This window comes from Prenolepis imparis, unplaced genomic scaffold (assembly GCF_030444845.1).
Source record: "Prenolepis imparis isolate NDT839.2.m4 unplaced genomic scaffold, iyPreImpa1.0 SCAF_8, whole genome shotgun sequence".
In the NCBI taxonomy this organism is placed as follows: domain Eukaryota; kingdom Metazoa; phylum Arthropoda; class Insecta; order Hymenoptera; family Formicidae; genus Prenolepis; species Prenolepis imparis.
Window position 1 is genome coordinate 13001795 of NW_028141166.1, and position 12285 is coordinate 13014079.

Sequence of the window (12285 nt, forward strand, 5' to 3'; positions counted from 1 at the left end):
AAATACATCTATATGTTATGTATTTAAAAGTATATTTGTATATTTATTCTTACCAATCATTTTATATCAAATAAGTTGTGTTAAGTTAATCTAATTGTAAGTCGAGAACACTATAAATATAATAAAAGAATGTAATTAAAATATATAAATTCAAATTTTATACAAGATGCAGATAATTGTTTAAAATACACTAAATGTGTATATAGGCTATAAACTAAAAAATAACTAAATTTTAAATGCAATTTTTATCTTTATGATTAAAATAAAAATTTTTAATCATATACTAATATGCAAATTTCAATATAACTGCTTAATTTGCAAATTATAAAGTTGTCTTAGAATTCGAGAACATGAACTTTTCCATACATGTTTATCAAATGTTTCACGTTTTGATTAAATCGAAGAATCTGTAAATATTTCTCATCATTTTTATGTATTAAAATAAAAAAATACGATAAATTTGAAGCGAACGAGATTGTACCATCGTGTTAATACTCTGGGGCCCTGAAAAGGGCCATTTGATATTTTGTGGAGTTGCAGCCAACCGTAGGTTATTGTCTCATTGCCAGTTTACGATTATGCCTTCTTTTCTGTCTTCTTTGGCAAAAGCACTGCCTGAATATTTGGCAAAACACCTCCCTGTGCAATAGTGACGCCCGAGAGCAATTTATTCAATTCCTCATCATTGCGGATGGCGAGTTGCAAGTGTCTTGGGATGATCCTCGTTTTCTTGTTATCGCGAGCCGCGTTTCCTGCTAATTCCAGTACTTCAGCAGCGAGGTATTCCATCACAGCAGCCAAATACACCGGTGCACCGGCACCGACGCGTTCGGCATAATTTCCTTTTCTCAATAGTCGATGAATACGACCCACGGGAAATTGCAATCCAGCTCGATTGGAACGGCTCTTGGATTTGCCTTTTATTTTGCCACCTTTGCCACGTCCAGACATCTTGACTCGATCAAGCAGAGAAGCCTCGATACGTACAGTACGACAGTCAAGCGCAGTATGTGCCGGCCTCGCTGACAGCAGATATTTATAGGCGATCTCGATAGTAGCGCTCAACCAATGGCGTGCGAGCAAGGCTGCCATTGGCTGGAATTCTATTCATCGTACATTTTCAAAATACTGCTATATGCTGAGAGAACTACTTAAATCATAGTTTAATTTTTACATCTTTATCATTTGATAAAATATAAATAACAATAAATAACAAGTTCAATGATTTAGCACTGAAACAATTACCAATGGAAATGTTGTGTTACATTAATTATATTAGCATTTATTATATTTTAATATATGTATAATTATATATATATATAGAACAGAGAGTTATATTACATTCATTGTTATTATGTAATAATTTTTAACAAAAGTTTAATTTTCAAAAATTGGATGTTTGTTAGGATATTTATTTTATTATACCATACGGTAACTATATACAAGATTATATTCTAAAGTTTTTAGAAATATATTAAAATCATATTTAAATCAAATTTATTTCACACTTATTTTATTCTTTTATTTCTAATTAATGTTTTCTTTCGCTTCGATACTTATGATTATTTGTGGTCCAAATAATGTTTTTCTATTGTTAGAAATAATTTTCAAATTTTTCTCTTCTCAATGCTATGAGTTCGCTTTCAACATTTAGATATCATTTTGTATGTCAATGTAACATACACAAACGATATAAATATATATGGATTTCAAATTGTGTAAAAAAAGAAACGAAATTAAATCTTCCTTATTTTCTTTTCTAAAGACTTATTTGTGAAAAAAATTGAAAAAATCTTGAACATTATTATTTACATTTAATCTATTTTTATATGATTAATAAATCTTAAATATCTCTCTTATAATAGCTTACTTTTTTAGCAAACTCATCTTAAATTTAAATCTTGTATAAAACTTTAAATTTGCAATCAAATAGAATTGTTTTATACAAAATCTATAATATACTATATGAATTAATAATTTTATGAGTATTTCAAAGATTATTTGCATTTATGAATCACACACACACACACATTTAAGTACGTTTATATGAATTTTATGTCATGTACATACTTAAATAATTTATATATATATATAACTGATATTAATTACGCAAACTTTAATAAATTTTTAGATTAAATTAAAATACTTCTCGTTATAATACTTCCAACTAAAAACTAAAAGAAAATATTTTGAGAGAGAGATCATATAAAGTATAGGATATAAAAAAAAGATAGTTATTAGTATTGAGATATTAAATATTGGTATGTTACTAAGTTTATCAATTAAATGTTTTGGAATTGAGAATAAGAAAATAAAGTTAATTAAGAATAAAGTATCAATACATAATCTAGCTAGTTATTTTAAAGTAATAAATTGCAAACAAAGATATTCTTCCGAAAAAAAATTGTTGGCCCTGAAAAGGGCCGATTGTTTGTAATTTGCTTCGCTTAAGCTCGCTCGCCACGAATGCGACGTGCCAATTGAATATCCTTAGGCATGATAGTGACTCGTTTAGCATGAATAGCGCATAAGTTGGTATCTTCAAACAATCCTACGAGATATGCTTCGCTAGCCTCCTGAAGAGCCATTACGGCAGAACTTTGGAAACGCAGATCAGTCTTAAAGTCTTGTGCGATCTCACGAACGAGTCGCTGGAATGGTAATTTACGGATAAGCAATTCCGTACTCTTCTGATAACGACGGATCTCACGAAGGGCCACGGTACCGGGCCTATAACGATGAGGCTTCTTCACGCCGCCAGTAGCCGGAGCGCTTTTCCTTGCTGCTTTAGTGGCGAGTTGTTTGCGAGGAGCCTTTCCTCCTGTCGATTTGCGAGCAGTCTGCTTAGTACGTGCCATCGTAGTTAACGTAACGTCCAAATTTCTTCAAAGCGTTTCGTCAGATTAACATGTTTTGCAGGAATCACTGTAGTTATATACCACTTCGGCAATCGTCCTCGACGCACCTGATTGGCTGGTATCGCAAGAGTGGGGAGGATAGATGGTGCAATGATCCTATTGGCGGATGTCGTTGTGGTGGGGATTGTCGAGCAAGCATGGAATAAAACCGTGGTTTTCGCTAAGCTGAGCAAAATTCGTTCAGCTCTTCTCAGAGTGATAGTACGACGCTTATAAGCAGATCACAATGACTGGTCGCGGTAAGGGAGGAAAGGGATTGGGAAAAGGAGGAGCGAAGAGACATCGCAAAGTACTTCGTGATAACATCCAAGGCATCACCAAGCCGGCCATTCGTCGTCTTGCACGTCGTGGTGGCGTCAAGCGTATTTCTGGATTGATTTACGAAGAGACGCGTGGTGTATTGAAAGTATTCCTCGAAAACGTTATTCGTGACGCGGTTACTTACACCGAGCATGCAAAGAGGAAGACCGTGACCGCCATGGACGTCGTTTACGCCCTGAAGCGTCAAGGAAGAACTCTATACGGCTTCGGCGGTTAAACATAAAGACAATTTTCTTATATACAAACGGCCCTTTTCAGGGCCACAAATTTTCAAACATTGGAGTTTTCTTAATACAGCAATTATTAAACCTTTAATTTAAAAAATGATCGAAAATAAAGTGTTCTATGCTACAGATATTTGTTTTATATTTTATATATATTTTATTTATATATTTCTATGTGTCAGTAAAGAATTTGATATAATTTTAGGAAAATTATATTTATTTGTAGAATTTAATAACTGGCAAGATATTTATAAGGAAAAAAACAAATTTTTTTAGAAAAAGGACCATTCTAAGAACCTTTTCGAAAATATAAACGAATAAGATTATAAATATAAAAATCTAACTTTTTATATATATTATATATACTGAAGCACTAAATTTTTTACTTTTTGACATGTCTGATAGACTGATAATGTTATTAATTTATGATCTTAACAAGATCTTTCTATATGCATCCTACATGATCTTTCTACAAATTATTTAAAATATTTTTTAAAAAATGGTTATATATCTTTTCATGCAATTTGATTACAATTTTCTATAATTACAACTGCTATAATCGAAAAAGAACCTTATGAGAAATAAGAAAGTTTCAAAGAAACCCAAGCTGTTTTGTTCCTTATACTTCAATATGATTAATGAGATGATCCAACTATACAAATCATAAGAGCTCCTCATCCGTGCAAACAAGTATATCAAAAAGTATATCATGAAACTTTAACTTCTAAAGATAATAAAAAATTAAAAGAAAATTATACATTATATATATTATATGCTACGTACATATATATATTATTTATATATTTCTATATTTGTCAGTAAAGAATTTGATATAATTTTAGGAAAATTGTCATATATTTATTTGCAGAATTTAATAACTGGCAAGATACTTATAAGGAAAAAAACAAATTATTTTTTAGAAAAAGCACAGTTCTAAGAACCTAAGCACTATAAATTTTTTACTTTTTTACATATCTGATAGACTGATTTTCTAATAATCTGTAAGCTACTTAATCATTAAATTCCAATCTATCTAAAGTTATTACTTTTAAATATGTATGCAGTAATAAAAAATAAAATATTGTCTACTGACTCTTACAATTAGATCGCTACATTTAAGATATTGAAATAATATCGAATTATATATATATTCGCGAACTTAATTTTGTAACGCGTTCTTGTGTTAATAAATGAGGGTTTAAGAAATACAAATCATTATTAATTTATCGTAATATTAAATTGAATAAAAGAAAACATCAAAAACTTAATATAACAGACAAAAGATTTTAGATTTCGAATATGATTTTATTTAAACTGATATATATAAAAATCAAACATTCAAGGTTATATGGAAAATAAAGGTATACAAAATTTCATCATGTTGTCAGTATAAATATTACTTCATCATTGCGAAAATAATAAATTAAATTTTTATAATTTATTTTATAGTGTACTTTATGTTATATGAAATATTATGAGTCGAAATACATGTATATAAAATATTTAAGCAAAACGAAAGACTTCCATACGTCTTAGATAAATGTTGGCCCTGAAAAGGGCCGATGTAATGCGATGTTAAATGTTGTTTTGATTTACTTGGAACTGGTATATTTGGTTACTGCTTTAGTTCCCTCACTGACTGCGTGTTTTGCCAATTCTCCGGGTAAGAGAAGCCTCACTGCAGTTTGTATCTCACGAGAAGTGATCGTCGATCTCTTGTTGTAATGCGCCAATCTTGACGCTTCGGCAGCGATTCTTTCAAACACATCGTTAACAAAGCTGTTCATGATACTCATAGCTTTGCTGGAGATTCCGGTGTCAGGGTGCACTTGCTTCAATACCTTGTAGATGTAAATGGCATAGCTCTCCTTCCTCTTCTTCCTCTTTTTCTTATCCGTCTTACTAATGTTCTTCTGAGCCTTGCCTGCTTTCTTCACAGCTTTTCCACTTGCTTTCGGCGGCATGATGAGCGACGAGTTCTTCAATGTACGAGTACGAGATGTGTATCGAACGAAGTCAGAGCGTCAATTGATCGTCGTCGACTAGGCGCGCTCATTTTATACGTTTCGGAGGGAGCGACGCTCCACCAATCACGTTTCGCGGCTGCCAGACCGAGCTTATGCGGTGCTACAGTAACAGCTGTCACACGCTTTCTACGTTGAATCGAAGCAAACTATGGAACTTATTGCTCGCAAACAGAACATTATACCATGATGCTTTATATTTTTATAACAATAAATGAATCTAACGATCTAGTATAGTTCTCCTCAACACAATAGAGTATATTAAAAATATATCTGATTTGCATTAGAATTTCACGTTAGATTGTAGATCTTGGAATAAATTGTTGATGTTGATGAATTAATATTATGCAATTTAGGTAAATAATTAAGTTAAATGCGCGCGTACTTTTTTATAAAACTTCTTTCTTATAGATTATTATTTTGTTTAACATGTGTTTAAAACAGATCTCTCGATAAAATTCAAAATGTAAATATTTAAAAGATTATATGATATATTTATATGAAACGCAGCATATATACAATTTTTAATATTTTTGTTAATGCTGATATATTTTTATTCTCTGAAGCATGTTTTTGAAGATTTTAAAATATCTCGTCTAAAATTATGCAGATAGCACAGAATATCTGTGTATTTTTGTTATAGTTACATGTTACAATGTAACAGTCGAACAGTGGAAGGAATCTTTTTCTTTTTCCAATGCCATTTCGTGATATACTATGACAAGACTTGGGACGGCTTCGCATAATTTTGTAACTTCGTCCAAATAATTTTCGCATATAATTATGTGCAATAATATAATATATAATAATATATAATGGGGAAGAAGAAGGAGGCTATGAGTAGAGATTAGGGACAGGTATGGATAAGAAATAAGGGGTAGGTAATAAGTGATAAAATGTAAAAATGTAAAATGGAAAGGTAAATTGTTAAATGTTAAATGTTAAATACAAAATGTTATTGGAAATGTAAAGTTTAAAGCAGCATCTGCTAAGCGGTAGAAGATAAATCTGTATAGGAGAAATTAAGTATCTAAGGAAATTTGTAAACTTGTTAATATGTAAATAAGTATGTATGTACGTATGTATAAATAAGAGAATAAATAAGTATTATAAACTAAGGGGATATGAAAGAATAAGTAAAGTATAAGTAGAGTAGTTGGTGTAGATAGAAATAGGTTTGAATGGATGAAAGAGAGAGAGGTATGCGTGAGGTTAAGGCATTATTGTAAACCAAGTCCCACTTCTTGACTGTAAGTTTTGAAGTGAATAAAATATATATATAAACAAATCTCATGATAAGATGTAATCTATGTTAAGAGAAGACTTAAAAAATATTTGTGTTTTTATACACTATAATCTAAATTATTTGCTACTTCTCAATACTTTTCATTTATTACTTTATTATCTTAGCAAAAATTTGTCAATATCTTTACAATGAGATTATTAAAATTATGGAATGTTTAGAGAAATAATTACATAATATCACGTAATACTCGTAATACTCTTAAATCTCAGATGTTTTGCTATTAGAAAATAATTTATACTTTATTATCTTAACATTTGTAAAATAAAACTATCACATAGACATAGGGTTTAAAAAGATTAATAAATAAAAATATAGTATTATTCGCGATGTAAATTTTAAGTACATTTTGTAACAAAGCTACTAAATATCAAAAGTAATTGTATAATACTTGTGTACGAAGTTTCAATTTATAAATCATTTCCGTAAATTTACGTTAAAGTTAACATTTAATTATATTTCAAATAATTTATTGTATCGTTTTGCTTGTCTTCAAAAATAGAAAATTAAGATAAATATAAAATCTCGACATTTGAATATAGATAAATCCTGTATATTTTAGTGTGCAACTACTGATGAAATACATAAAATTATAAATATATACATACACACAGAATCACTATAGTTAATCGTTAAAATTTTCACTATGCAAATAGAAATATTGAGACTCATCGTAAGTTATTTCTGTATGTATTGTATAAATGTATTGTGATATGATAAAATTATGCATTTTGAAATTTGCCCTGTCATCTTAATCACTTAAAATTTAGTGTGTAATAATGTCTAAACGTTTTACATTATACAATGAAACATGTAAACTTAATATGATCACGTATTTAAAATGCGTAAAGAGAAAACTTAATAAAAAAATGATACATTTATTAATGAAATATTTGTTATGATGCTAAACGAAATAATTCCAGTTATAAAATTTTGTGGCCCTGAAAAGGGCCATTTGGATGATGGATATCGGATTACGATTATGCTTTTTTCTCAGTTTTCTTAGGCAGCAGCACAGCTTGGATGTTAGGCAGTACGCCACCTTGAGCGATGGTCACACCGGATAACAATTTGTTCAGCTCCTCGTCATTGCGGATGGCAAGTTGCAAATGACGAGGGATGATTCTCGTCTTCTTGTTATCACGGGCGGCGTTTCCAGCCAACTCCAATACTTCAGCGGCAAGATATTCCATTACTGCAGCCAGGTAAACCGGAGCACCGGCACCAACGCGTTCAGCGTAATTTCCTTTCCTCAACAAACGATGAATACGACCAACGGGAAACTGTAATCCCGCTCTGTTGGAGCGAGACTTCGCCTTTCCCTTTACTTTGCCACCTTTTCCACGACCAGACATGTTGCTAAATCAGCGAATACAGCGATATCTCAAGTTCGAAGAGCAGGAGATTTGTGACGCTCTGTCTCTCCGCGCTGGCGTTTTTATACTCCATCGGGAGAGCGCGCCGCCACCAATAGGAGCGCGCGGTGGCCATCCGGCGTTCTGATTGGTGCGCTGCAGCTCCCGTGCCTAGGTATATATACGATAGCTCGGCGTTGCACTCCACATTATTGCCGTGAGCATCGAGGACGCTGCATCGAGGACGCTGCATCGTGGTTTAGTCTGCAAGTAGTCTCGATTTGACAAGAGACGAGAATGCCTCCTAAAGCGAGTGGTAAGGCTGTTAAGAAGGCCGGCAAGGCTCAGAAGAACATTAGCAAGACCGATAAAAAGAAGAAAAGGAAGAGGAAGGAAAGCTACGCCATTTACATCTACAAAGTACTGAAGCAAGTACATCCAGACACTGGAATTTCAAGCAAAGCCATGAGCATTATGAACAGCTTTGTAAACGATGTATTCGAAAGAATCGCCGCGGAGGCATCGAGATTGGCGCATTACAATAAGCGCTCGACTATCACCTCCCGCGAGATACAAACTGCTGTGAGGCTTCTGTTGCCGGGTGAATTGGCTAAGCACGCAGTCAGTGAGGGCACAAAGGCAGTGACCAAGTATACCAGCTCCAAATAAATTGCCATTTATCTAGAGTACACAAATAACGGCCCTTTTCAGGGCCAACAGAAATATTCAACGTTGACTCTCGTAGGTCTTGCAATGAAATTACGATATTACATTCGTCAATTATATACAAAAAATTTATCTATTGCTATAATGTAAAAGCTAATTTGTATATATGCATCAAAATTTTATAGTTAAATGCGACCTTTCAAATCTACCTTATTTGTTCAAAGTTTAGTTAAGAATAATCAAGTTAATGCATTTTGTGTGAATTTGTGTTTTTAAATATCAAAAATATTAATAGAAAAATTCCTTAGGAATATCTTAGCATGATCTAAACGAATAAAGAAAATGCCTTGAATATTAACATTCTTTTCGGTAGCACAGTTGCATTAATATATAATGTATTCTTCCATTATAATAATGTTGAAAAGAATAACAATATTGTAGAATAAAATAATTGTATCGAGTAGTTTTCGAAAAACTTGAAATATATACTTTATGTACATATATACGTGTATATTAGCATATGCACGGTTTATATATGTAGTACAATATATTGATCAATTTTTAAAATCAAATATATTTTTATATTATATATTTATTAAATGCCATTGTTATGATTGTTGAACATGTGTGTTTATTCATTTTTAAATATATATAAAAAGTATCACAAATTTATAGATGGTAATTCTTTCTTTGATAGAAACATGAAATAAAATTATAAAGATAAAATTAATAAACTAACACAACTGCAGTATATATTTTTATTCGTAAGGTAGAATAAATTTAAATTCGTAAATTAGAAGATGCTTAAAATGTGATATATTATTGGAGTTTGGTTTATCTAGCTATATATTATTTATCTTAAAACATATTTTTTGGATGATAAATAAACTTGCGTGAGTATAATTTTACGTATTTACAAAATTTTTGAAATAAAAATTAAAAAAAAAATAATTTTAATACCACGTGTAGCATAACACGAAAACTGAATGATAAAAAGTTACTGCAGTGTTTTATCTTAGAAAATGTCTTCCATATTTCGATCGATGCATTTAATTAATCGATTATATAATGCGACAAAGAATAATAATATTGCATAAGTTCGCTCTACGCAGGCAAGTGTCTCGATTTTCATTATTACAATTGAATGTTTTAATATTTTAATTCAATTGATGTTTTACGTTTTTGTTTTTTTTAATCTTTCAGTTCGATTATTTCTCATCCTAACCTATTAAAAATTGTCAAGTGTACAAATTCAAGTCACAGCATGGCAACAGATACAACATTTTTGTCAGAAGCCAAATCTGATTTGAACGATATCTTTCGTTCTGCCGTGAAAGCGGTATCACCGAACGAGATTATCAAGAAGAGAGTGAAACTACGAAATAATACTTTGTACATTGATGAAAAGAGTTTTTTGCTTCGAGAGAATGTTTATCTGATTGGATTTGGTAAAGCAGTTATGGGAATGGCAATAGAACTCGAGAAAATATTCGGTAATGTCTTGAAGAAAGGTATCGTTAGTATTCCAAGTATATCAAAGGATGCCATATGGACGTCTGAAGATAAATCTGGCTTTCCTAAGTTACACGATAGTGTGATAGATTTTCGTGAAGGTGGTATCAATAATCAACCTGACAGCAGATCATTGGACACTACGCACGATATTATAGATCTGGTTGAAAAATTGACAGAAGCGGATACTCTGATAGTATTGGTATCAGGTGGAGGTTCTGCTTTGCTGTATATGCCGAGGCCTGTTCTTGATCAGGAAGACAAGTTGGAGCTCTGTAAGAAACTTCAAAATGCAGGTGCTGATATTAAAGAGCTTAATACGGTAAGAAAAAAGTTGTCTTTAGTAAAGGGTGGCGGTTTGGCACGAATGGCGTATCCTGCATCCATTATTACATTGATATTATCCGATATTGTTGGTGATCCTGTAGACTTAATTGCTAGCGGTCCTACTGTTTATAGCTCAAAAGCACCTGACAACGTTATTACTATATTAAAAAAATATAACTTATATCAATCACTAGAAGGTAATCTAAAGACAGTTATAACATCCAAGGAAAGATTTAATGACAAACCACTGTTGAGTCCAGCTAAACAATTTAAGCACGTGACAAATATAATTTTAGGAAACAATGCAATGGCTCTTGAAACTGCAAGCTTTGAAGCATCACGTAAAAAGTTGTGTCCAATAATATTAAGGAACGACATTACAGGAAATGTACAAGATGTTAGTTTAGCATATGTTGATATAACAAGCTTAATATGTCTTGTTTTGTTGAAGGAGTTAAAGAAAGAAGAATTTTATGACAGAATGCGGACCATGCCAATACTTTCATTATCTATTGATAAGATAGATGAAATCTTTCATAAAATCACTAGCAATTTTAGCGGTATAGTTTTAATTGGAGGAGGAGAACCTACAGTTGTAGTAACTGGTCAAGGAAAAGGCGGTAGGAATCAAGAGTTAGCTTTACGTTTCTCATTAGATTGGTTAGCAAAAATTAAAAGTTATCCGCGACTCGTTGAATACGATGTAATAATGCTTAGCGCAGGTACCGATGGTCAAGATGGTCCTACTGATGCAGCAGGTGCATTTGGTTACGCTTCCATTGCTCCTTTAATGCATGATATGTATGCAAAAATTAAGTCTAGAGCTACTAAAAAAGTTACGCGAACTTTACCTGAACAGGAAATAAAAGACATATCAGATGAAAAATCTAGTAACGCAACAAAAGATTCTGTTTCTACTCAAGAACATATTAATGAACATATTGATTGCTTGGTATTAACAACAATGGAAGTGGAACGTATGTTACCTGAAAATATTTTAAAAGAAAATGATACGTATAATTTTTACTCGCGTTTTAAAAAGGGTGCAGACTTAATCAAGACAGGAATCACTGGGACAAATGTTATGGATTTACATTTTATTTATATTAAACAACGTTCGTGTAGATGTGAAATTGATTTCTCTGACAAATCAACATATGAAGAGGATATTTTAGACATACATGATTTACATATTGACATATCGACTATCGAAAAGTACAAGGCTATATGTGCTTCGTTAAAATTGGGCAAAGAGAAACTTTTACAGCCTCTATTTTTAACTACTAAAGAAAAAGAATCACTTCTTAATATAAAGATCATTGACGAAAATTTTAAAGATCCGTGTTGCAATAAAATGCGTAAACTTGATTAAGTAAACAAATTTATAAAGAATATGAAACATTTTATATTATATTATTTCATCTGTTAACTGTGTTGCATATAAAATAACTTGCATGTTCAACAATATCTTTCTGGAGAGAATAAATTTACATTTTGATATAAATGCAGAAATTTTTTAACTATACATAGGATACTTCAATTATATTTGTATGTCACAAAGGCACTGCTTAAAAATAAATCTTTTAAATTATAACATTTTTTGCATTACACATACAATATACATATTAATTATAA

General features: G+C 31.5%; 7 protein-coding genes across 7 annotated transcripts; 3 read left to right on the top strand and 4 right to left on the bottom strand.

Annotated features, from left to right (window-relative positions):
- Positions 1-301: 301 nt before the first annotated feature.
- Positions 302-996, bottom strand: LOC145939342 (histone H2A-like). Its single transcript, XM_083043592.1, has 2 exons — positions 482-996; positions 302-407 (listed from the first exon to the last, which is right to left on the bottom strand). The coding sequence occupies exon 1, from the start codon at positions 949-951 to the stop codon at positions 577-579; it is 375 nt and encodes a 124-aa protein (XP_082899718.1). The 5' UTR covers positions 952-996; the 3' UTR covers positions 302-407; positions 482-576.
- Positions 997-2294: 1298 nt separating this feature from the next.
- Positions 2295-3109, bottom strand: LOC145939593 (histone H3). Its single transcript, XM_083044028.1, has one exon. It carries the CDS (start codon positions 2856-2858, stop codon positions 2448-2450), a length of 411 nt encoding a protein of 136 aa, XP_082900154.1. The 5' UTR covers positions 2859-3109; the 3' UTR covers positions 2295-2447.
- Positions 3110-3144: 35 nt separating this feature from the next.
- On the top strand, positions 3145-3594 carry LOC145939594 (histone H4). The gene has a single exon (XM_083044029.1). It carries the CDS (start codon positions 3145-3147, stop codon positions 3454-3456), a length of 312 nt encoding a protein of 103 aa, XP_082900155.1. The 3' UTR covers positions 3457-3594.
- A 1222-nt stretch (positions 3595-4816) lies between these two features.
- Positions 4817-5504, bottom strand: LOC145939371 (histone H2B-like). Its single transcript, XM_083043633.1, has one exon. The coding sequence runs from the start codon at positions 5425-5427 to the stop codon at positions 5056-5058; it is 372 nt and encodes a 123-aa protein (XP_082899759.1). The 5' UTR covers positions 5428-5504; the 3' UTR covers positions 4817-5055.
- Positions 5505-7105: 1601 nt separating this feature from the next.
- LOC145939343 (histone H2A) lies at positions 7106-8186 on the bottom strand. The gene has a single exon (XM_083043593.1). It carries the CDS (start codon positions 8143-8145, stop codon positions 7771-7773), a length of 375 nt encoding a protein of 124 aa, XP_082899719.1. The 5' UTR covers positions 8146-8186; the 3' UTR covers positions 7106-7770.
- Positions 8187-8367: 181 nt separating this feature from the next.
- On the top strand, positions 8368-9152 carry LOC145939375 (histone H2B). The gene has a single exon (XM_083043637.1). It carries the CDS (start codon positions 8443-8445, stop codon positions 8812-8814), a length of 372 nt encoding a protein of 123 aa, XP_082899763.1. The 5' UTR covers positions 8368-8442; the 3' UTR covers positions 8815-9152.
- An 843-nt stretch (positions 9153-9995) lies between these two features.
- LOC145940133 (glycerate kinase) lies at positions 9996-12022 on the top strand. Its single transcript, XM_083045036.1, has one exon. It carries the CDS (start codon positions 10076-10078, stop codon positions 12020-12022), a length of 1947 nt encoding a protein of 648 aa, XP_082901162.1. The 5' UTR covers positions 9996-10075.
- The last annotated feature ends 263 nt before the right edge of the window (positions 12023-12285 follow it).